Genomic DNA, 24541 nt, shown 5'->3' with positions numbered 1-24541 from the left:
AAGGTATAGTCGGAGTATCACGGTAACTGTGTCATAAAGGAATTCAAAGAACTTGAATGTTTTGGATCCATTTGGAATTACATTCCAGGCCCTTTAATTTCGCACTCAAATTATAATAGCAATATGGAAGTAATACCATTGCAATAAAAGTACAATATAATGGCAATCTGGACGATTTAATACAGCATGCTGTAGCAATGCAACCCAAATTATGCAAATGTAAAAGAATTCCCATTCAACATAACACGAAACCCACCACAAATAAAAGTAAAGTTGACATGATCTACCAAAGCAACAGAAATCATATTGTCTAAGATACATTGCGCACTGGAATAGTGTTTTTACAGGTGCTTTTATTGTGGCCTGCGGAACCACACCTTGAGCACTTTCTTCTAATGGTGCCCTCTCCTTGCGAGGGAATTCTTATCTTCTTTCATCTGCCTGGCATGACCCTTGCAATGGGAGGCAGCACAACTCGACTTCGAACATCTTCAGGAATATCCCACATTCCGTGAGGCTGTATCGGGTAGATGCTATCCGAATAAGCATCCATCCAGGTTTTCCGAGTGTAATACCGAGAAGCCTTTGAGTATACATTTACTTTCAAGAAGCGGCAAACTGCAACTACATGCTTGCAAGGTAGCTGCTCAAGCTGAAACTTTCTACAACTGCAAGTGTTGTTCGTCAAATCTACGAGGCCATCCATATGACCGTCCAAAACATTAAACTGTGCATTATTCACTTTAACCACATTCATCGTTGCAGCATCCTCCAACCTGTTCCTCAACTTCTTCTCTCCAAAATTGGGGCACAATGTTGTTGTGCACTTCAAAGCCAACTCACGACGTTCGGTGAACCATTTGACAAGGAGATTCATAATTTCCCCTATCAAATGAACCACTGGCAGTGTCCTTGCAAACCTAAGGACTGAGTTGATTGACTCCGCAATATTTGTTGTCATTACATTGTAGCGGCGTCCATCCATGTGAGCTCTAGACCACTTATGTAACCCTGCCTCTTCAAGATATTGAGCAACATGTTCCTTTCGCTTGATCTTGCGAAAATGACAATCAAATTCAGCAATGGAATAAGATTTCGCAGCCTGCTCAAAGTGCATAAGTATTGGATCACGCTTTTTCAACTTGCAAGTGCGTTTCATGTTCCCCTTCATATGATAAAAGCATATGCCATGTTGCGCAGTTGGAAAAACTTTGTTCCACACATTCTGTATGCTAACATTTCGATCAGAAATAATAACAAGATTGGGACACTCACCAATGGCTTCATGAAGTTTAGTGAAAAACCAATGCCATGATGCATCCGTCTCCAAATCCCCGATCCCAAAAGCAAGAGGATATATATTTCGATTACCATCGAATGCATTTGCTACAAACATAACACCCTTGTACTTGGATTTTAAATGAGTGGCATCCACAGCTATCACTGGGCGCATGGAAGAACAAAACCCTCTAATACATGCGCCAACCGCCATAAATAAATACACAAAGTGATTGTTCTCATCAGTTTGGATGTGTGTTTTTGTGCCGGGATTCATACGCTCCAATTCATAGCAATAAGCTGGAAGAATATAATATGCCTCCTCCGCTGATCCTCTAATGGACAATAGAGCTAACTCCCTTGCTTTCCAAGCTTTCGAATAATGGATTCTTAAACCAAAGTTGTGTTTCACATCTCTCATAATGTCACTTGGTGTGTATATTGTCCGAGAATCCTTCAACTTCCTTTTACATGAAGTGGCTACAAGTGCTGCGGTTGCTTGACGATGGTTGTCACTTATGAACCTCAAATCACATTCATGGACAGTTGTACACCTCACAATCATGAAGCTGTATTCTCCAAATCTCGATGCTCGGACCCGCCATGGGCATGGACGTTGACAACAAACCACAAGCAACCTCTTTGTGCAGGAGAATTGCACCTTAAATTCGAAGTGGCCTCTTATTGCCGTCAACTGTAACTCCGTCAACAATGCTTTCTTACTAGAGAAAATTTGCCCAACTGTAATTTTCGGATTCCAATCACTTCGCGAACACCCGCTATCCAAATATGCTTCCCCATCATTTACACCGGCTTCATTGTACCGGTTCTGTTCACCTATTTGATTCCAATAATGTTCACGAATGGGTTCAGATTCTCCTCCTAAACGCATTATTGGCAGTTGGGCAGATGTGTTCAAGCAGCCCAAAATAGGAGGGGCAGAGTACACTGACACTTCATTTCTTTCAGTACCATTATCACCACCATGCATGTCCTCCACCTCGCTAAAATCAATCATATCCATAAAATCTGTCCCTACTTCACCTCCCACATCATTGCCATTTGTATTATTCCAACTTACTTCATTGCTTTCAACAATGGCGACTGAAGAACGACCCATCCGACTACTATTTGTCGTGATATGCATACTATCAACTACATCATTTGTGAGTCCTTTATCTTCTATACTCACGAGTAAGGGAGCTAGTTTTGAAGGTGTTACCTCAGAATTGTACTTCATAAAAAAATTGACATCATCATCATCCTCAATCTTTATGTGCTTCCACTCATTCGAGGCCACCAAAACTGAGAATTTTAAGCAAACCTTGTCTTCCCTGCTGTTTGTATTACCAATTTGATGCACACGGTCCAACAGTTCAGCAAATTTGATGGTCCGTGGAACTATTAAGCCTTTTGAGTCACCCCCTTCGTATTTGCACATCTTCTTCGAGGTGACCCATTTTCCATTGTAGCACACGAGAATAACAATTGTCTCCATTTCTGACCATGACAAAACAACAGTTCATTAACACAATATAACCACAATAACCATACAATATAACAGCAATATAACCACAATAACCATACAATATAGCAGCAATATAACCGCAATATAACAGCAATATAATGGCAATATAACAGCAACATAACAACAATACGACAGTAAAATAAGAGGAACACTGGTGTAACACATCAGAATCACACTATACAGATCTACTACATCAAATGGAAAATCCCAAGTTTCAAGATTCACATATCCAGACCAATCTAAGTGCAATTGGTACAAACCCAGATGAATCAGCATGGATATTCAACAAAACCTAACCCAAAGCAATTAAAGCCAAAACAAATTTAACACAAACCCAAACAATCAAAATGTAACCCATTTCACATAATCCCACTGATATTAAAAGAAAATAACCATCAACACTACCTTTTCGAGGTCGGCAATCCACTAGAGCTTCACGGTTGCAAGCAGCTATTCAGAAGACATACCTAAAGGTAGGGGTTCGCGATTCCAAACAGAGAGCAAGACCGAATATGGGGAGAAACAGACATAACGAATCTAGAGAGAGAAAGAGCTGCGGTATGAGAAAGAGAGCAAAGACAGAGACAGAGAGTTGTGCTACAGAGAGAGAGAGCCAAGAGAGACAGAGAGCTGCGATAGACATATACCAAAGAGAAAGAGAGCTGTGCAGAGAGAGAGAGAGAGAGAGAGAGAGAGCTGCGTGAGCTAAGAGAGACCAAAATTGATGAACTTGTGATAAATCAGCAATAGGAGGACAATAATTTCATATTTATAGGTTTTAGTTTTACAAAAATTGGGAAGGGGTGGTATTTTTAGTTAATATTAGCAAATGGGTGGTAGTGGGGGACATTTCCCTATATAATTTAGCAGTTTTCTTTTTTACCTTAACCCAGTCAATGTAGCGAGCTTCTCGTACATCCTAGTTGGTTATTAGAAAATCAATGACAGGTCCAGGTGTTAGGATCATCGTTGTAGATACACTTGCACAAATAAATGGAAAAAAAAATGTCAACAAAGCAAGTGACAACAATGCTAGTGAGTTTTGAAGACTAAAGAAACTAAATCATAAGATCTGGTACCCATATTCAAGGACAAGCCACCTTCAACAAATAGGCACAGAGTCTTACTTGCTCTCCGAAAAGGGAAGGCAAGATAATTACGAACAGAACAAAAAAAATAAAAAATAAAAAATCAGCCACACAGAAAATCTATAACCACACGCAAATTCCCAATGGCTCCACTTATTTTTTCAGAATTGTTACAGGCTATAGTGCGGTGTGAGGCTCATTCTGCAAGCTCCCCATGGTACATAAGTTATAACCTTAACCATAAAGAATACTTCAAACTCTGTGTCTGTATCAGCCAATTGGCACCAAGTCATATTCCAGAAACAAACTTCAACATTGCTACTTTCTTCTTGTTTTGCAACTTCCATCAATGAAGCCCACTTCATAAAGCGGAAACCAAAACCACGTAACCATTGTCCACGAAAAACTCTACTTGTACATAAAAATAAGAAAAAATGAATCGTTTTCCCACTTGGGTACTGGCCATTTTGATATTTCTCATCTTTCCAATGGCTAATTCAGAAGATCAAGACTTAAAGCAACTCAAGCAAGTGTTGGTGCAATTCATGGACAAACTTTCACCAGGAAATTCAGTGAGAGATGTCAAATGGGGTTGGAACATGAGTTCAGACCCTTGCAGAGACCAATGGGTGGATGTGACATGTGATAAACATAATTATGTGAAGAAAATAGTTCTTAAAATGTCCAATTTAACTGAAGTCAAAAAAAGGGAACGCAAGATAAGTAGGAACAAAAGACCAAAAGGGCGGCTGGATTTGCAGCGCGCCTTCCCAAACGAAAATCGACGGCCCCCCACGCATGCAGAATAGTGAGCTTTGATCTTCCATAGCTGCATGTATAGATGCTAAAACACAAAACCATTTAGTGAATGCAAGCCAAGATGATTTTGATATTTACTGGCTATGACAAGTATGTACTTGTAAAACATTTTTATTAACTTCTCAACCAATAACTTCTTAATATTTTATGCTGAGATGAAGTATAGATTAAGCAGTTTACCTCTTTGCATGAGTTAGTAATTGCACAAATATTTTGGAATTATAAGCACAATACCATATAGTCGTGCATCATACAAGATATCAAAATGATGAAGATGTTTAGTATATGTCATAACCAAGCACTATAAACTAGCCTAAGACAGCTCCTCACGTAATATAACTGCACAAACAAAAAACTAACCAGAAGAGAAATGGGTCTTCTGAAAAATAAACATAAGGAATTGTTTTGAAAAATAAATCACCTAACACTGTATGATTCTTCTAAATTTGAGTGTACAATCAACTCAGGACTGTTTTGACCCCAAAAAAAAAAAAAAAAAAAAAAAAACAACAACTCAGGACTGTAGCTTTTTATGACTGAAAAGCTGCATCTTTTGTACAAAAAACATGGCAGGGGGGAGAATATATTATGCAGTGCAAAAAATATCTTTTGTAAATTGTAAGACAAGACGACCAATTCAAGTGAAACTATGCGCCAACACAAAACTGGTACAGAATTACAGTAGGTCTAATTTTAAATTTTTATTGAAAAAAACAGTGCCTCTGTTGCCAGATAACCATTTTGTTAAACAGAATCCAAATCTAGTAGCTAAGCATAGGCTAGGGTAAGACAGACAGGCATAAAGCAAATAACATTAAAAGATTACTAAAACTATCACATCACCAAGTCCTATTCCTCCAAAATGGATGTGATCTTGATCTTGATCTCAATCAATCTCAGTTTACGTTCAGTCGATCACAGAGAGAGTTTGATACTCTTTGTTGGCAATGGCTGCTTCCAGGATCTGATGCCGGCCAATTTCCCCACCGTTATCCAAGAAGGACTTGATCAATGTCTTCGAGTTTCCTCTCAAGAGGGTCACTCCTGGATGAGGTTCTTCTACACGATGCATAAACCCCGCTATGTCCCAAATATTCCAAAACAAAATGTGTGGCATCGCATCATCCCCGTAACCTTGCTCCTTAAACTTGCTGCGTTTTGCCTCATACAGAGTCTTCCAGGATGTGCTGCAGCCACCAAATCTTACGGAGTCGGTGAACACAAACACCTTCTTGATCATCTGCTCCGCCTTCAAGTTATTATTCACAGCCACTTCCAGAATCAAATCACACACCTGATCAAAATCAACACCCTGGCTCTCGCTGTTGCTGCATGTCCTGACCACAAAGTCGTACCTGGACTTGAGATCATTGCCTTGTATCCAATGCAGCAGCGGCAGCTTATCAGGCAATGGACCCAGAGTGATCACCTTTCCTTTCCATGCCGGCTCTTCACTCAATTCAGACACCAAAATTCCCAAACTTGCCGCCAATTCTGTGGTTGGTGCTGCGCTCATGGCGTAGGTGATGTTACAAACTGCCAAGCAGTTCTTAAATTTGTTCTCCTCCCCCTGGTATATGTTCTCCATCATTGCCTTCCATTGAATCTCAGCTGCTTCCCCAACATCCTTATCTTTTACATAACTTACGATATCATTTGGAAGCAATGCATCCGACTTTATGATGCTGCCGCCTGCTTTCACCTCCTCCAAGTACTTCTTGATCACACAGGGCATATCATTGATATAAAGATGCATGCGTTGACGACTATACTCCGTCAAGGGCTCCAAAAACTCCTTCCTAAGCCGTTCCCATTCTTCTGATTGATCTGATTCTGGCGGGAAAAGCCTCCTCCCAAGGCTTTCAAACAACAAAACGGTGCGGGTAGCCCGGACTTGTTCAGGGCTGCTGGGAGTGCAACATTCTGCAGCCTGGCTAACGAGAAGCAGAGCAGTACCATCTTCTTTATCATTATCTTCAGATTCCAATTCCATCCCCAGCCTGTGCTGCTTCAATTTGTCAATATCAGACTTCAACTCCTCCGCCAAGACCTCCATAACCCGGTCGTGCAACAACTTATAGTGCGCGTCACGGTGGAGCCTCTGCGCCGCAGAGTCTTCTTCTCCTTGTTCTAGAAGAAGGCCGTAGAGAATCTCGACAAGGTCCCACAAACGAGCTATCGAGAGGTAGAAGGAGCCGGAGCCGGCAAAGGAGGGGATGTTGCATAATAGCGTCTTGGGGTGGTTGTGGTGGAGCCAGATTGTGGCCGCGTAGAAGGCTGCCGGAAAATATTTTTCGCCAGGACTCTTGAGAGAGTTGAGATTGAAGATGAGCTTGAGGGTGGTTAGGGAATTGTGGGACCAGGCCACCGGCAGCAGTTGCTTCAGATAGTTTATGGTGGCCTTGTTCTGCTGCTCCCGCTCTTCATCACTGGGATCTGGTGGTAGGAGACACAGTCGTACGACGTTGTCTGGTGATTTCACGTGGAAGAACAGATCATGGCAGGGATCACCGTAGGAAATAGGGGAGATGGAGGAGATGTTCTTGGCCATGTCATTGTCACCCTTGGAGTTGGAAGCCATGAATCTTCTTGCGAGCAGTGGAAGCGGAGGAGGAGTAGGAGGAGACAAGACTTTCAGAACCCTGATGAAAGTGAAACATACTTGCACTGACATTGATTTCTTCATCGCTAATATTCCTCTAATTCAAATTCAACACTTTCTCTTGATCTTTAGTGAGGAATAGAAGGGTGGTTATATATTCACCAGCTGCTTGGTCACAAAGGATTTTCTGTTTACATTAGATAAATATTAGATATTCACCCGAAGAAATAGGAGATAAGTATAACATAAATATATCTCTATTTTTTTTCAGTTTTTGAGTTCCAAAAAAATACTTTCAACTAAACATAATCAAATGCAAATATTGTCCTTCCAACACCAGAAAAGAAACCTCCTGTCATTTGAATTATGCACCCATACCGACCACATGACATAACTAATGCCGTTGAAAATGTTGTAACAAACTCTTAACGTTAGGTAGGGGTGGGCAACCGAAACACTAATGCATCTGAATTGCTTTTCAATAATGATTCTGAATTCCTCCTGCCATGGCAGTGGGACTGACGTGTACGAAAGAAAATCCAAGGAGGAAAAGTGAAAATATCCGAGAAAAGTCCATATGACACAAGATTATAGTATTGAAGTTCCGATAAATATTAGGCTTAAGTGCTACAGTGCCCCCCTTGAAACATTGGTCAATTCTCACTTTATCCTCTGAAAGTTAAAATGACCCACTTTGCCCCCTTGACCAAGGTTGGATGTTCCACATTGCCCCTACCGTTAACTCCATTCAAAAGTCTGTTAAGTTTGATGACGTGGCAGGGGTATTTTAGCCCGTTTGTTTGAAAAAGTAAGTTAGTTGGGTCTATTTTTCCGTGGAACGGGCAACTTTACTCAACGAACGCAGTCTCTGCATTTGCATGAACAAATAGCTCGCTTGTTTGAAAAAGTAAGTTAGTTGGGCCCATTTTTCCGAAGAACAGGAAATTTTACTCAACGAACGCAACTCTTGCATTCGCGTGAACAAATTGCCCGTTTGTTTGAAAAAGTAAGTTAGTTGGGACCATTTTTTCGAGGAACGGGCAACTTTACTCAACGAACATAACCTCTGCGTTGACGTGAATAAATAGTCCGTTTGTTTGAAAAAGTAAGTTAGTTGGGCCTTTTTTTCCAGAGAACGGGCAACTTTACTCAACAACACAACTCATGCGTTTGCATGAACAAATAGCCCGTTTGTTTGAAAAAGTAAGTTAGTTGGGCCCATTTTTCCGGGGAATAAGCAACTTTACTCAACAAACGAAGCCCATTGCGTTCACGTGAACAAATAGCCCGTTTGTTTGAAAAAGTAAGTTAATTGAGCCCATTTTTTCGGGAAACGAGCAACTTTACTCAACGAACGCAACCCCTGCATTCGCGTGAACAAATAGCCCGTTTGTTTGATAAAGTAAGTTAGTTTGGTCTATTTTTTCAGGGAACGAGCAACTTTACTCAACGAACACAATCTTTGCGTTTGCGTGAAGATATATCCCGTTTGTTTGAAAAAGTAAGTTAGTGGGGCCCATTTTTCCGAAGAACGGGCAACTTTAGTCAACAAACACAAGAACAAATAGCCCGTTTGTTTAAAAAGTAAGTTAGTTAGACTCATTTTTCTGGAGAACGGTCAACTTTACTCAATGAACGCAACCCTTGCGTTCGCGTGAACAAATAGCCCATTTGTTTGAAAAAGTAAGTTAGTTGGGTCCAATTTCATGAGGAATGGCCAATTTTATTCAACGAACGCACTCCTTACTTCCTCAAAGTAAAATACCATGTTTGTTGAGTAAATCATGGAGTTCGTTGGGTAATGTGGTCAATGGGCAACATCATTTACCCAACGAACGAGTTGCTTAGCTTTCTTTAGGTAGGTTTGTTGGCATAAATTACTCAATATAACTTTCGTGATTTACTACTAATTTAACCCAATGAACTATTGGGAATAAAATTGAACTTTGTTGATTGTCTCCAATTATTACTATATTGTTAATTGAAAAAAAATCAATAATATCAAACATATGATTGTTGATACAAATATAAATTTAAAAACTTTCAACAAAAATTATTACTTAATGGTCGATTGATTAAGCCACATTGAATTGACGAAAAAGAAAATTGGACTTTTTCGATTATGATCAATGCCCAATTGATAATATATGATCATGAATGTTTATGACATGAAGTGGAAGTATGAGAAGTCTTCTTATATCGAGTCTCATTGCATAGCCCTGATACGAACCATATTCCAATGATTGTTGTGCTATTATGATTTTAGACTAAATATCATAGTTGAAAACAACGATTTTACCCATAAATGATGGTGAAATATCCAGAAAAGAAAGCAACATCACATGTTTGGCTTTAGGGCATATATTTAACATCCTTTCATATTATTTTATTTTACATAATTCAATTATGTTTAACGTATGAAATGACCAATTTGCCCTCATATTTAGTGACATATTGGACAAAATATTAGGTAATTAAACGGCAGGGAAGATATTGGCGATAAAGACAAATTCATATCCTTAATTTTATAAAAAAATGTCATGAGATAAATTGAAAATTGAGTACAAGTTCAAGGACTAAATCAACAATTTAGCCATGTTTAATGGTTTTTGGGCATATATCGCATATTTGATAGCACATGTGTGCAATTCTCAGTTTATAATATGCATATGCATATACTTGTATGCAATTTTGTAGCATCTATGTGCAATTCTCATTTTACAATATGCAATTTCATATATATATTTATGCAATTTCGTAATGTCTGTTTGCAATTCTTAGTTTACAATATGCAATTGCATTCCGCCCTTCTTTTGGTTTTTAACTTTGTTGTTTTTACTAGAAGGCTCATTGGCTCACACTCTTATAATGTATGCAAAGATCACCAAATTTCCTCTTTTTGGCTAGAGGGCCTCTTTTGTGTGTATGTTCATTTGCATGACAATACGGATAATCTACTAGTACCTAAAAGCTATAGAAAATTAAATGTCATATCATCTATTTTCTCTAACCAAGACTACATGTCACATAAATAAGAAATAAGATCTCAAAAAAGAAACATAAGCAAGGAAAACACTTTACCTAAAATATTTTGTAATACGTTTAGCTCAATTTTAACTTGTCGAGTACACAAATGTTAGCCCCTAAATATTAGGCTCTCAGAAGAAGGTGAGAATCTCACCAAGTATGCATGAAAAGTCCAAGTGAGCATACCCCTTCCTGCAAATGCGAGGGAGGTAGAGAGAGATTATTTAAACACTGTGATGGTATCTCAAAACACATATTTCAGTGTAACAAAAATGCACTTTTCTTAATTTCTCTTTTCCTGAATCCTTAGCCAGAGCAACCAATATATAGCAGTTATGGCAATCATAGCAACCAATACCAATCGCATTTGAACCATACACTTACAGATTTAGCAATACAATCTTTGAAATGGTAATGTCAACCCAAGACACTGAGCTCCATCCCGGATATACGAACAGCAACCATTGTGTTAGGAAGCTTTTCCCTCATAACATCCATTAGCTTTTCAAGTGATTGAGTTGGTCTCTTGAAAGCCCTTGAAAAAACCACATTGGGAATTCACCTTCCTAAAACGATTGCACAAGAAAACCATAGCCAGTTTTTCCAATTGCCAATGTTAATTAAAATCATGGAGTATTCAAGATTACAAACCAGAAGCGTGATGATTGCATAGCAAAAGAGCCACGTCATAGAAACTACTACCTACTAGGAAAAACCAAAAACAAAATTTGACTCAATAGCAGAAACATACCACCAATTTATGTAATTCTTTCAAAAAAATGTAGCTGAGATTGTTGGGTTTTGCTTTCAGAATACCCTGAAGAAAAACCCACTTTAAAGAATCTAATTTCCAAATCATATTAAGCTTCAATTAGAAGCAGAACTGTGCATCCAAAAGCTGGGTTTAGGGAGAGAGAGAGTATGAAAACATGAGTTTACGATAACTTACATAACTCTATACCTTTTTCATGATGAGCTTTCACTTACAAAAACACTTCAATTTAGACATGTGAAAACTCTAAAATTGGGTTCCCAAATTAAATTTCTTTGTTTTGTCATATAATTCACACTATTAACAAGAAAGATTACGCAAGCAGTCAATTGGAGTTTTCTCTTTCGTACCAATTTCCTTCGGCACTACATTCGCCAACTACTGCCATTTTTTGCATTCCGGAAGTTACCTGCAAAATGTTTATAATTAAAACCAAATTGGGAAGAAAGCTAAAAAAACACACTGAGAAATGACAACAATTTGTAACCTGTGGCCTAAAGGAGGAGTTGGAAAACATTGAATTTTCCACTCTCAAGTTGCACCCTCTGCAGCCAAAAAGATAAGAAGGATCAATGCACAAATTGAGAATTGGAGTTTCGTATGCATTTAGTTTTATTTTTGCCCAATTATTTCACAGAGAGAGAGAGATTACACGGGAAGCAGGTGAGAAAGTGAAGCCTAGTGTGCAGGAAGCCATCGTTGTGCGTTGGCCCCTGCGTTATCCTCCACTTCGATCTTAGGTTTAGGTTTAGGTATAAATTGATAGTACCTGCCTTCTACCTTAACTCAATATCTCAAGAACAATGATATTATTTCTTTCACAAAGAACAAGATACAATTTCTCAACTAACTCCCTCAAATACAGACTCACTTAGTTAATATAGAGTTAACCTAACCAACTGTCAACTAAACATAGCCTAACTAATGGTTAACAACTAACCCTAGTTCCAGCTTATATAGAGATTCCTATCTACCCTCCCCACAAAAACAATCCTTGTCCTCAAGGATGAAATTCTGGAATTCGAACCAACAAGTTGCTGCCATTTCAGTGATGGATGTGTGCCATTGAACTCATATTGTTGTAGCAATATATCAACTGGTTGGCTTGAACAAGGCCACCATCAGAGCATGCAATTACAAAGATGCTGAACCAAACAATACTCATGGTCTCACTGCTGCTGGATTGGCAGCCCACCCACATAAAACTCCCCAATTATTGGAAAGCTCACTAACACATCAATGGCTCCAAGTCCTTTGGAATGAGCCCTGGGAGAAAGAAGTAAAGCTCTCAACGACTCAAGCTCATAGCCATAAACCTTGCAGAAATTTTCTTCTTTTCCAGTATGCCCATTATCAACTTCAAATCCACCACCTTGGTCACGTATGCCCGGACGGTAGCCAAGGTCAAAATCAAGAATGCAATTACCCAACGGAAGAGTAAAAACAGTGTGGACAAAATCATAATCCTGGACCCTAACCACTTGAATAGTGCCAAACCAATGAAATTTCGTGAACTACCAGAATCAAGGAAAATGACAACTGAACAATTCTTGACAAAGCCCTGTATCACCATAACCTTGAGCAATTTTTGAGTTGGCGTAGAGGCTTCTTGAACAGGAACAAAACAAAGCAAGTACAAGTCCTGGCGAAGCTCTCTGTCATGAACCCTCCAATGAAGCAACTCGTGAGAAACTCACCACCACCATTGTCTCGAATGCCCATATGGCAGCCAAGATCAAAATCAAGAAGTGCAGTACCGCCATTGCATACCCAACATGAGTGTGACATTTCAGCAAACAAATGGAGAGCATGTGGTGATCTGCCAGATGTATCAACCCCAAAACCCAATTGCTTCCAAGCTTCTTGATAAAGATTCTTCAAAGACAAAAACCGAGTAATCTTCTGAATTGAACCGATGGAAAAAGAAGACAACTAAGCCGGCAAACCTTGCGTGGATGTCCGATGACTGTTGCATCTCGGCGTCGGCAGAGGTGAGACTCCCAGATTCTGATTTGGGGACATAGATGAGGATTGGATTTCCAAGAGAGAGAGATGGATTGAAGAGATAAGCAGCTCCAGTGCATGCGAGGGCTTCCACGCTTTCGTTGAAGCCTTTTACTTGTTTTCTCAGTCACGTGTATGTCACGTGAAATTTAATAACAAAGGGCACAACAAGTCTTCAGGTCATTCAATCTTAGCCCTTCATTTTTAAAATGCAATACTGGCCCTTGGATAACTGGCTGCACCAGTACAGCCGATGCACCACAGAATTTTCGTTAAAAGTATCCGCGGACTAGAAATATAGCAGTTTTGTTTTTATATAAGAAAATGAGAAACCTTACAAATAGGAAGTAAACGCTCTTTTGTGGATGGGTTCCTACTCAAACCAATTATATTATTCTTCATCATATAGCCTATAGAGTTGAAGAACTTAAATGACAATAATATCCATCCTTAAACGATGAACAATATGTATCCATGAATCCAATTAGGCATGGTCATATATGAATAGTATGAAATATATAATAAATAATATGAGTAACTACAGTTTAATTCGTATTAGACTACAGGGCAATGGAAATTACAGATGCTGAAAACTTATTTGTTTCCTTGATTTGTATAGTTAATAATAAGTAACAATGAAACCCTACTAATAAATCCAGCCTTGACAAGGAAGCGATGTAAAATTGAGACCCTACTAATAAATCCAGCCTCACCCATCAAAATTAAAATGAAAAAGAAAACCCATGACCATTGAGATGAGAGAAAAACTTGATAATTGAGGAATGGACGAACCCTCAGCAAACGAAGAGATAATGCCACAGAAGGCCTTGGGCATAAGCAGGCAAGCAACCGCCTAGGGCCTCAAACCAATCTATACATATTATGCTACTCTCTATAAAAAATAATTTATAATTCAAAATTAAGAATGTAACACAACTAAAAAAAGGCCGACTTTGTCATTCAACTCAGTCTAACCTACACTACGTGAAAATTGACCTTTAGCTTCAGATAATATCCGTTGATAAAGGTACCCCAAAACCGAAGTATTGGGACCCGATGCAAAAGGTATAGTCATACGCTTCGGATATTATCCGTCGCTAAAGATTATTTACAACTTCAGTATTTTATAATCACCGATGCGTAAGTTGTTACCATGTGCCAAAAAAGCGTTGACCTCCGATGCCTTAAACCTTGAATAGCATCAGGGAATATATTAAAACTGATGCTAAATACTAATTATAGCATCAATAGTTTTGTTTATACTAAAGCGTGTTCTGACTTACCACTTCAAAAAATATGCCATTGCTGTTGCAAATTATGGTTTACGCATTCGTTTTTTGTGCTTATGCTGAAGTGAAAAGCCAACAAATAGTTTGACTTTCTACAAATATTATTGACCCTTCGTTTTTTTTTTTTAGTTTTCAACAGCTCTACAACGATTTTAACTAGAAAAACAACCATAATAGTTTATATCATAAAACTTGAAGATTCAAAAGTAATTACATTGTTTACCAATCTTGATTCCTACTATATCCATACAAAATACCATATCCATAGCATTAACCTATAATTACAAAATACCATATCCAAAGCATTAACCTATAGTTGTACCTTCCACAATTTGTACTTGGTCTCCACATTCAGCTGCCATCTAGGTGTTTACAGATCTGCTGTAGTAATAGTATGTCTGCACCTCTATAGCTTAGTAGCCTCAACCTGCTGTAGTATGTCTGAACCTGAGGGTATCAAGAATGCAATAACAAGGAAAGAATGCAAACCACCCCTAACCAAAAACTATATGGTCAAAAGATGATACCAAACTCAGAGCTTGCAACTTTAACTAACAGCAAGATCTAATCTAATTAGGAAAAGAACATCAAAACAAGATCAGAATTATCAACCCCTCGCGCTCATTGGGAAAACATACCTACATTCATGGCATTTCCAGCCATAAAGAAAATCTTTGCATCTTGTGAAAGAAACAGTTGCATCATCCAAACTATATTTAGAAACCCCATCATAATAAACCCTGAATTTCATAAAAGGAAAATGGAATTTAGATCACATGCCTGCATAAACATTACCAAGTGCCACTAGAATACAATGAAGAATTGAAATAAAAAGAGATCTAAATGTAGAAAAAGAGGATTGAATTGAAATAAAATAACATGAAAAATTCTTTAAAAGTGAAAACACAAGCTAACAGAGGATGATCCTAGTGAAAAACTAGAAGTCTTGAAGATAATTTTCGAGGCACTTCAATTTGGTCTTCAACCATTGCTAAGCATAAAACACAATTCAACAAAAAGGGTATGAAGTAGTTTTCCAGTTAATCAAAGATGACCAAATAAATATTTTGTTAAACAGTTTGGGCAGGAACACTTCAACTTGGGAAATTCACTAAAAATTCAGTGTGAGTCAAAATAGTGCGAAACTTTCCAGATCAGAAATAGAAACATAAAACTTCATCACATCAAAATTTCATTGCATTTGAAGTTAAGGAACCATGTCAAAAAACAGACTTCAGCACTACTCTGGAAAAAAAATTTATTAAAAAAAAAATTCCCATAGTTCAGTTCAAGAAGCCAGGTTTTTCTTTTTTTTAATTTTAAAAAAAAGGGGGCACAATCATAGGATAAATAGGTAAAGCAACTCAAATAAGCCGGTGATTTTATATATGACGATACACAAGAGAGTTGGGGAAGGAGTGCAGTACCTTTAAAACTAACAATTTATATAGATATTACACCAGAAAATTTCTATATCCTAACAATTTACCTTCAAATCAATTAGATTATTGTTCATCATATAGCCTATAGAGTTGAAGAACTTAAATGATAATAATATCCATCCTTAAACGATGAACAATATGTATCCATGAATCCAATTAGGCATGGTCATATATGAATAGTATGAAATATATAATAAATAATATGCGTAACTACAGTTTAATTCGTATTAGACTACATGGCAATGGAAATAACAGATGCTGAAAACTTATTTGTTTCCTTGATTTGTATAGTTAATAATAAGTAACAATGAAACCCACAGTTGCAATTGCATATCTCACCCTCAAACAGTCTTTAGTTTGGTTGAAGCAGGAATTTTTAGTTTGTAAGCCAGTGCTCCAATTCTTTCCAAAATCTAAAAAGGGCTGTAACCTCAAGGTGAAAGCGTAACAGCATTGGCTATGTGGGTGTAGGCAGAGAAATAGACCTAATCTCCAACCAGAAAAATGCTATCTCTATGTGGGTGTAGGCAGAGAAATAGACCTAATCTCCAACCAGAAAAATGCTATCTCACCGCTTCTTATCTGCAAAATTTCATGTGCCTTGAGCTTCATGTAATTGTGACACAACTACTTTAAAATGGAATCAATTCCTTAGCTCTTGTCAACCTGTGGTATAGAGCTTGACCCAATAACACAGTAACTAAGCTTTGGTGGTTTGTGCCCATAAACTACTTCTAAAGGAGAGGCCAAGCAAGAGAAGAAACATAACATTCAACAAATAATTACAAAGTCTTACTTGCAAAGACCTCTTCATGACATTAAACACACATATGTATGACAAACTCGTAGTTAAACATAAAAAAATATATATATCAGAGTACTATTGAAACAGAAAATCTATAACCACACACGCAAACAGAAAATCTATAACATCTATTAGAGTTATAATTCTGATTTGGAGTCATAAAAAGAAAAAAAGAAAAAAAAAGGAGGAGTCTATAACCACACGCAAACAGAATATCAACCACACAGACATCAATTACCAGATTGATGAGCATACTGGGGGTTCTCATATTGATTACTCCAGTTCTTTTTCCTTAGATCTTCCTCCCTGTAACAACAAACCAAACTCAATTCCTGATTTACTTCTCAATTTTCGACATGACAAATGAATAAACCAACCTAGAAAACCAAAAGAACGTTAAAACCAACCTTTTTTTTTTATGAAACCCAGAAATCCTTTGAGCTAAACCCGTGCGATGAGAAGAAGAATGAAGCGCATCTGGAACGGCAACACACGAACGCAACATCTGAGAGAAGAACCGATGAGATAAAGACCAAAAGGGCGGCTGGATTTGCAGTGCGCCTCCCCAAACCTAAATCGACGGCCCCCCACGCATGCAGAACAGTGAGCTCTGATCTTCCATGGCTGCCCCCAACCAACTGGTTCGAAACGGACTGGAAAGCTGAGAGCGAACGAAATGTTCTAATTGAAAGAGATGCAAATGGAAAGGGGCAAAAAGGGAACATAAGGAAAAATTCAATAAAGGGCAAAATCGTCACTTCACTATTCCTAAGCTACAGTCTATGAACAGTGAATTCGTGGACTCAATTTTAGTATATATATAATTGGGAAATGACCCTCAGTGCCACCCCTTTAATAAGTTTAACTAAAAATACCATCCCTTCCCAATTTTTTTTATAACTATCAACTATAAATAGAAAATTATTGTACCCTTATTGCTCTCCTAACACATTTTCTGAAATTGACCTCCCGCCCATCAGCTCTCCGTCGCTCAGTCTCTTCATCTTCACTCTCTGGTCACTCTGCTCTCACTCTCTCGCCTCTCACTCTAACTCTCTCGCCTCTCACTCTAACTCTCTCATCTCTCGTCGTCTGCCTTCCTCTCCCAAATAAATCAGTGCATCAAGAACAACGCCATCATTCACAAAGAAATGTGCATCGCTCATCGAATTCTTTTACGGCTTAGGGTTTATGGGTTTGTTTGAAATTGGTTGACGGGGTTGTTTGAAATTGGTTGACGGGGTTGTTTGAAATTGGTTTAGGGTTTGGGGGTTTCTCTGAAATTGGTTTAGTGGGTTTTCTGAAATGGGTATAGGGTTTAGGGGTTTCACTAAAATTGGTTTTGCTTTAACTCTGTTTGCTAACTTAAGGGCTTGCATATTGGATAAGTTCTCTATGTTTTTCATATTCTCTTGTGATTATTTGGAATTTCAGTTTGGGGATGAATATTCAATGTCTAAACAAAGGGCAAGGAACCATATGTGGTGTAATATGAGTTCTTTAAAAGTTTGCTGTTTTGTGCTTGATCATTGTATGCTTAAAACAAAGTGGGAAATGAGTGAAGATGGGAACATGCCACCAGCAGGTGTGGTTTAGAGAAATGGGGCCATGGATTTTGCTATAAGCTAACTCTTTAAGCTTTTGCTTGTCTTTTTTGTGTATGGATAGTTAGACAACTCTGTTTATGAGGTGAACTTTTAATTTTTGAATTGTACATGTGTAAGAAACATTTTTTACAGTTTTGATGGTTTATTTATTCATTTATCTTTGATATTGATAACACATACAATACATACAAACCTCTGATTTTGTTAAGGAAAAACTGAAGGGATGGTGCCAATTTCATTAATTTCCTTACATTTGAAAGGAGGGCATATTGGAGTCATGATTGTGGTTGCCACTAATTGATAGGATGTTCCATGACATTATACGTTGAAGTCAATAAATTGTTTCCTGATGTCTTCTTGTTGAATTGTTCTGAATTAGGCTTCTGCTACTGCACATTCCTATTGTAGCTTCAGCTGTGATGATTATCTGGTGTTTGGAGATGTGTGTGTAGATATTTAGTTAATTGTCAATGATCATGTAAGGTAAAGACTTAAATCCTTGTGAGACAGAAATTGGAGTGAGAGACAAGTAATTTGAAGGACACATGAAAAACTGAGTGAGAGACAAGTAGTTTAATGGCATTTTTTAGGAAGCCTTGTGAAGAGAAAATATAAAAGAAGGAAGTGGGAAAATATAATGGCACTCTCTCTTTCTCTCTTTGTAGTCAATGTTAGGGTTTGTTGAGGGGGTTCTTGAAGGTGAAAGAGAGGGTTGCTTCGTTAAATGCTCTCTCCCTTCAACAATCTCTCGTTCCCTCTCTTTTCATGTTTTCAATGGACGCCTTTCTCTTCTTCTCTGCTCTTTCAGGGCCTCAAAACCCAAATTCTTGGTTTCGGTTCGACTTTTTCACATACTTCCTCCTCATTCTCAATCCTCTCACAGCATGAATTCCAGCTTTTGTTTAGGTGTTTCTGCGATTTCCAATTCGGGTCTGTGTGCAAAACGAGTGATTCTAAGGTAGGTTTTGTATTTGTTATTGACTAGTTTGTCTTTTTGTACGGTTTTCATTTGAAAAGGATAATTTCACTAACCTGTGACTGATTTTGTGAAGTTTAGTAATTAGAGAGATTGCAAATTTCTGTATTTTAACTGTGAATTACTTCATGCTTGGATGAAACTTCTATTGGTCTGATTGATTTTCATGCTATGGATGACGAAGTGCCTCAAGTTGCTATTTGTCATGTAGGATTGGTTCGTTTGTGATGCGTGTTTTCAGTTTCATTTTATGATGCATATTTAGTGTGGGAATTTATTGTGGTTCATGTGCTGTAATTTGTGTTTAATTTTCACTTAATATCCTATAATAGGCCGTTGAATTGTGTATTGCTTGTTATTGTCCAGATTGCAACGGACTGAATTTTTTTTAATAATAATGCCGTGCAGGGAAACATGGTTTCGCCAATTAAGTTGATGATTGGAGAGGAAGAAAAGTTCCAAGGAAAAGCATTGGCGCTATCCCATACAAAGAGTGCAATAAGTACGATAAAAGAGAAATTCAGTGAGCAACAGCTACGAACCTTCGAACAGAGTTGTTTTGGGCATCTCCTACTCATCGAGGACCTGAAGTGGACGTCGCCAATTGTACACGGATTGTTGCTGAGGAAAGCTGATCCGAAGACTGTTTCCCAAGTGAACGGGATCAAATTCATTGTTGGCAATAAGGTGATCCAATTCACACCCCAGCAATTTTGCGTCGTCACAGGGCTAAGGTTTGGAAACCTTCCCTTTATTCCGATTCCCAGTAATGACAACTGCTCATTGAAAAGGAAGTATTTTGGCAACAATAAAACAGTGAGCCTGTTGGAATTAGAAAAAGCCTTCCGCGATGCGCTGATGCGGATGATGCATTGAAGCTCGGCTTTGTATACTTCGCTGTGTTTGTGCTGTTGGGCAGTGAAAAACATGTCCACATTGACATGCGATATTTGAAGTTGGCGGAAGACCTTGAAGATTTTGGTAAATATCCATGGGGTGCTGTGTCTTATGCGAAGACAAATGCGCCATCACTGAGGGCACTGTGTGCAGATTACAGTGAGTGAAAGGGCCCAAAAAAGCTTCGAAAACAAAAAATCTGAAAAGCAAGTAAAGACAACGGCAACCGGTAGACCAAGAGAGTACCACCTAAAGGGTTTTGCCTTTGCACTTCAGGTGAGCACATTTCGATTCCTGTTGAAGTTAAATATCATTTGTTTACAGTAATGGGTTCTAAAACAGTAATGGAGAGAGAGAGAGAGAGAGAGAGAGAGAGAGAGAGAGAGAGAGAGAGAGAAATTGAGAGCTGCATTGGAGGAGCTAAAACATCATTTGTTCATGTTTATTTTCTGTAATTATTACTTATTTGGGGGATTGATTGGTTTAGTTGTTGAAGGATGAAGACGAATAAAAGGAACTCTGTCCACTGTTATTGTTTTTTGATAGATTCTTTTGACTAATGATATTGTGTTTGTGTGTGTGTGTGTGTTGATAGATATTTTGTGTGAGAGAGAGAGAGAGAGAGAGAGAGAGAGAGAGAGAGAGAGAGAGAGAGCAAATTGGGTGGCTGTTCTGGGCGGCTGTGGTATTTAAAAAAAGAATTCTACAAAGAAATATAATAATTTGCAAAGTTAAAAAATTGATGGGAAAGGGGAGAAACATTCAAGGGAGGGGGTCAGGGGTAGAAGGGAATTCAAGAATAGAAAATGGACAGAAGGTTTTATTTTATTTAATTAGTAATATTATTCTGTTTTTGCTGAATATTATATCATTAATATTGATGATGAGCCCCGTGTTTTTCTATCAACAACCCTAAGTTAACACTAATGACCTCATTATAGAAATAAGTTGTCAGAAAAACAAGTTTACATTTTCACCCCTTTATGTAAGTGGGGGATATTGGATATTAGGAAATAATCTGTTTTTCCTGATTTGTGTTGAATGCTCTTAGACTAATGACTAATGTGGCCCGAACCACTTTTAGCCTCTATGCATCTCTAGATGGCTGTATTTCGTTTAACTTTTGTCAATCATAGGGCAAGGTTTAGACTGCAATTAATACATGCTAATTATTTCTCTTTATTGTATTCTTGGCTTTTCATGCCCTATTTAAGGTTATAGCATGTGATCTCTAAGGCTTTTCTTCCTCAAACCAGATTTGGGCTTATGAGGTATTTCCAGCGTTGGCTGCACTACATTTGGTGGTGCACGAACATAATGCCTACATCCCTCGTATACTACATTGGAGGAGCAACACTTTGCCGCGTTTTTATGAGCTCATGAGCCAAGTCTTCGAAAACCGTGAGGTTAGTTCAGTTTGTAATGATAATCTTAGGCATATGAAAATATAATTTTATAAGTTTACTGATATTTCTATTGTCTGCGTAAATTGCAGGTTGATGTGCAACTTATCCGGCCATCTGTAATTGACAAGCAGCAAGCGTATTGGACTTGGGGTGACAGTGTTGATAACATCAAGAACTTGTTGAGTTGGTTGGCGATGACGCTGAACAAAAAACCAGCACGTCTGCCTCTGTAGAAGAAAAAGATGAGGACATTGAAGAAACTGCTAGCCTTCCGTCGTCTTCTAAGGCAAGCATTACCTATTTTCCAATATTCCAATATATATGTCATAATACAATAGGAAATGAACTGTTGTTTTGTTCCGATATATTTTGGAAATATTGTAACACTTGCATTATAACTGAATGCAGGGTAAAATGGCGTCCACTGAGTTACGCACTTTGAAGCGTGACTTTGAAAGGATGAAGGATGAATTCGCCAAAGTTGCCAGTTCAAATCGAGCGCTTCACAACAGAGTGCATGAGTTGGAAGAAATGGTACGGAGGGAGTCATCCAAAGTTGAAAGAAATAACAAGTGTGTGGAGGATTTGCGCAACACAGTGGCATCAATGGAGCATTATTTTAAGCTGGAGCTAGAGCAGCTGCGAAAACAAGATGGTGGGGTGAAAGAAGCTGGGGAAGGACATGAGGACCTCGATACTCCTCATATGAATGAAGGAGGTGACAATGAATTGTCGCCATTACATGACAATGTCACTCCGCCCACAAAATCGGCAGCAATGGCAACACAAGTCCCCAGTGATGGAGCCGAACCTTCCGCAGCCATGGTCACTCCAGTTCCTGACTTACAAGTGCATGAAGCTGCGCATGCACAATCCGAGAAGCTGCCTACCCCGGAAGATGTGGCCGGGTGTGACGAAATCTGCCAAATACTTATGTTTTTGTTAGAAGATTGGAAAATAGCTGACAGAGTGCCATCGGGAGGTCCGATGAATCCTCCAAGTATACCTACAATTAGTATGGCTGCTGATGAAGAAGGTAGTTTGAGTGTTGAAAAAAAAGAAGTGGAAGGTAAAGCTGTCAGAGAGCGCCCGCCCGGACATTATTAAGTCCATTTACTGATCCTTTGAGGAAGAAGAGGACAATGAGTGTGTCGGATGCGACTGCAACCCCGCCATGTTTTGATCCATCAAAACCGCTGCCCATTGAAGATGTGAAGGCAGTAATAGATTTTTGCACTGCCTGGAAAAACGATATCAGGTTCGCATTCTTGACCTTCGAAATCCAATTGTCATCCTATTAATATGCATGTGTATATTTGTCATCAACAAAGTCAGATTTATGAGATGAGTACAAACGTAACCGTTCCAAGTTTGCCTTTTCTAGTGTGCAGGTGCAGCTTGAAGCATTTTCAGTGGGCGCTGATTTTTTCTACAAACTCATCGATGAAACGGCATGGATTAGCTCAAGGGTAAGAATACACAAATCTCTACTTTATTATGATCATTCAATTGTTTTCTCACCTTTTTTAAGTGTACAATTGTCTGAAAATGTGCTGATATTATATGTCAATCAGCACTGAAATGGCAACCTTTCTTATCCGGAAACGGCAACTCTCTCATCCGTTGCTATTTGGAACCGATCTGGACAACGGCAGATTATGCCTTGCAGGTACACTTTTTACCATGTTACATTCACTGCTTCATTTGCTTTCCTTCGTCATTATGTCATATGGTTTCATTTCAATGTCTGCAGCAATTTCTAGAGCCGTTAAAAGCGACTGGCAAGACACGTGGATCGAAGAAGGCAGCAGCTTCAAACACCAGTGACCTTCCAGCCAACAAGCTGAAGAATGTACATCACTTTGTGCACGGTACGTGGCAACACGGGTATGCCCAAGCTTGGAAAAAAGTCCGCAAAGTGTATTTTCCATATAATCTTCGAGAGTCCCATTGGGTTGCAATCGAAATTGATTTCGTCCGACATACTGCAATGTATGACTCATATGTTGATTATACCAAATCTTCGAAGTGGTTACACTTCGCAACCTGTTAGCGATACGCTTGCACGAGTGCTGTACAATATGAAGTTTTATGAAGATTCTGAGGTTGAAGAGGTGAAGCAAAAGGGGCTGCAGATGTCGAGGTTTACGCCTTTCTCAGTTTGCATCATTGGAGGTGTGCCACAACAACGAGATGGGTAAGAATTGTGAATTTAGTTCATTTTTTCAAAATTTTACATAAATGCAGTTGTAATTTCCCAACTTATTGGCCTCACAGTACGTCTTGCGGAATCATGACCGTTCAATTCATCGAGCATCTCCTGGGCTTTCGGTGCATAAAATTGACCGAAGATCAAATATTACCGACTGAAGCTTGCAATAGAGGGGTTAAGGGGGAGGCATATTTATGAGGTAAATGTCTTCATGAGGGGTATTTGCTTTGAAGTGTGTGATGTGGTTCTTCATGCTGATGCCATCCACAGAGGAGGTGGTCAGGTCATTCCCACCGCTAGGACACTCATCTATGCTTCCCACCACCTGCCAAGCCAAGCCTCCTTGAACTCAGTATATCTTGTTGAAATCAAGCTCCAGAGCATCGTTAGTGGTATCTACGGTGTTCTTAATCGAAACGTGGGCACGTGTTTGAAATGCAGAGGCCTGGTACTCCACTGCATACAATATGAAGGCATACCTACCCGTCATTGCATGTTTTGGGTTCTCTGGTCAATGAGGGCTTCGACTTGGCAGGCCTTCCCACAATGTGTCTTTGATCATTGGTAGATGATGATGTCGATCCATTGGAAGCTGGATCCCAGGCTTCAGAACTTGTGACAGATATCCGTAAGAGGAAGGGTTTGAAGGAGCAAATGACCCCACTATCCGAGTTTGAGGAGAAACTTTGAGTAATTTCTTTGATTATATCCAACAATTGGATGACTGAGTTTGTTTGAGACAGTAGTTCCATTGCAGTGCCTATTTTTGGTTTTCAGTTATTTGTTTTT

General features: G+C 38.8%; 3 protein-coding genes, 2 long non-coding RNA genes and 1 pseudogene across 17 annotated transcripts; 3 read left to right on the top strand and 3 right to left on the bottom strand.

Annotated features, from left to right (window-relative positions):
- Positions 1–251: 251 nt before the first annotated feature.
- LOC148920211 (uncharacterized) lies at positions 252–2821 on the bottom strand. Its single transcript, XM_089046445.1, has one exon. The coding sequence runs from the start codon at positions 2774–2776 to the stop codon at positions 434–436; it is 2343 nt and encodes a 780-aa protein (XP_088902571.1). The 5' UTR covers positions 2777–2821; the 3' UTR covers positions 252–433.
- A 2568-nt stretch (positions 2822–5389) lies between these two features.
- Positions 5390–7622, bottom strand: LOC103322894 (uncharacterized). The gene has a single exon (XM_008224846.3). The coding sequence runs from the start codon at positions 7397–7399 to the stop codon at positions 5621–5623; it is 1779 nt and encodes a 592-aa protein (XP_008223068.2). The 5' UTR covers positions 7400–7622; the 3' UTR covers positions 5390–5620.
- A 2769-nt stretch (positions 7623–10391) lies between these two features.
- Positions 10392–17349, bottom strand: LOC148920210 (uncharacterized). 13 transcript variants are annotated; one of them, XR_016123974.1, is made up of 8 exons: positions 17062–17349; positions 16893–16960; positions 15046–15147; positions 14730–14854; positions 11602–11659; positions 11465–11523; positions 10727–11047; positions 10392–10534 (listed from the first exon to the last, which is right to left on the bottom strand). XR_016123974.1 is itself a non-coding variant. In XM_089045644.1 (4 exons), exons 1-4 carry the CDS (start codon positions 17157–17159, stop codon positions 14814–14816), a joined length of 309 nt encoding a protein of 102 aa, XP_088901770.1. In that variant the 5' UTR covers positions 17160–17349; the 3' UTR covers positions 11909–14813. The 13 variants fall into 13 exon arrangements, 1 of the variants encoding a protein (XP_088901770.1); XR_016123975.1 differs by having other exon boundaries at positions 10727–11044; XR_016123976.1 differs by having other exon boundaries at positions 10727–10908.
- A 1981-nt stretch (positions 17350–19330) lies between these two features.
- On the top strand, positions 19331–23014 carry LOC148920209 (uncharacterized). The gene is made up of 5 exons (XR_016123984.1): positions 19331–20410; positions 21391–21540; positions 21630–21826; positions 21949–22798; positions 22925–23014. It is a non-coding gene; the product is annotated as an uncharacterized LOC148920209 (long non-coding RNA).
- A 100-nt stretch (positions 23015–23114) lies between these two features.
- Positions 23115–23964, top strand: LOC148920208 (uncharacterized). The gene is made up of 3 exons (XR_016123985.1): positions 23115–23209; positions 23294–23737; positions 23818–23964. It is a non-coding gene; the product is annotated as an uncharacterized LOC148920208 (long non-coding RNA).
- On the top strand, positions 23964–24496 carry LOC148920207 (elongation factor 2 pseudogene; annotated as a pseudogene).
- Positions 24497–24541: the final 45 nt, after the last annotated feature.

Source organism: Prunus mume, linkage group LG2, assembly GCF_029339155.1.
Source record: "Prunus mume cultivar Tortuosa linkage group LG2, ASM2933915v1, whole genome shotgun sequence".
Classification (NCBI taxonomy): domain Eukaryota; kingdom Viridiplantae; phylum Streptophyta; class Magnoliopsida; order Rosales; family Rosaceae; genus Prunus; species Prunus mume.
This window is presented reverse-complemented; position numbering and strand designations above follow the sequence as displayed.

Coding starts and splice junctions, on each gene's coding strand:
- LOC148920211 (XM_089046445.1), bottom strand. CDS start 2,776: ATGGAGACAATTGTTATTCTCGTGTGCTACAATGGAAAATGGGTCACC.
- LOC103322894 (XM_008224846.3), bottom strand. CDS start 7,399: ATGAAGAAATCAATGTCAGTGCAAGTATGTTTCACTTTCATCAGGGTT.
- LOC148920210 (XM_089045644.1), bottom strand. CDS start 17,159: ATGTTGCGTTCGTGTGTTGCCGTTCCAGATGCGCTTCATTCTTCTTCT. Junction 16,961..17,061: donor GGGTTTCATAAAAAAAAAAG/GTTGGTTTTAAC, acceptor TTGTTGTTACAG/GGAGGAAGATCTAAGGAAAA. Junction 14,855..15,045: donor TGGAAATGCCATGAATGTAG/GTATGTTTTCCC, acceptor TGATACCCTCAG/GTTCAGACATACTACAGCAG.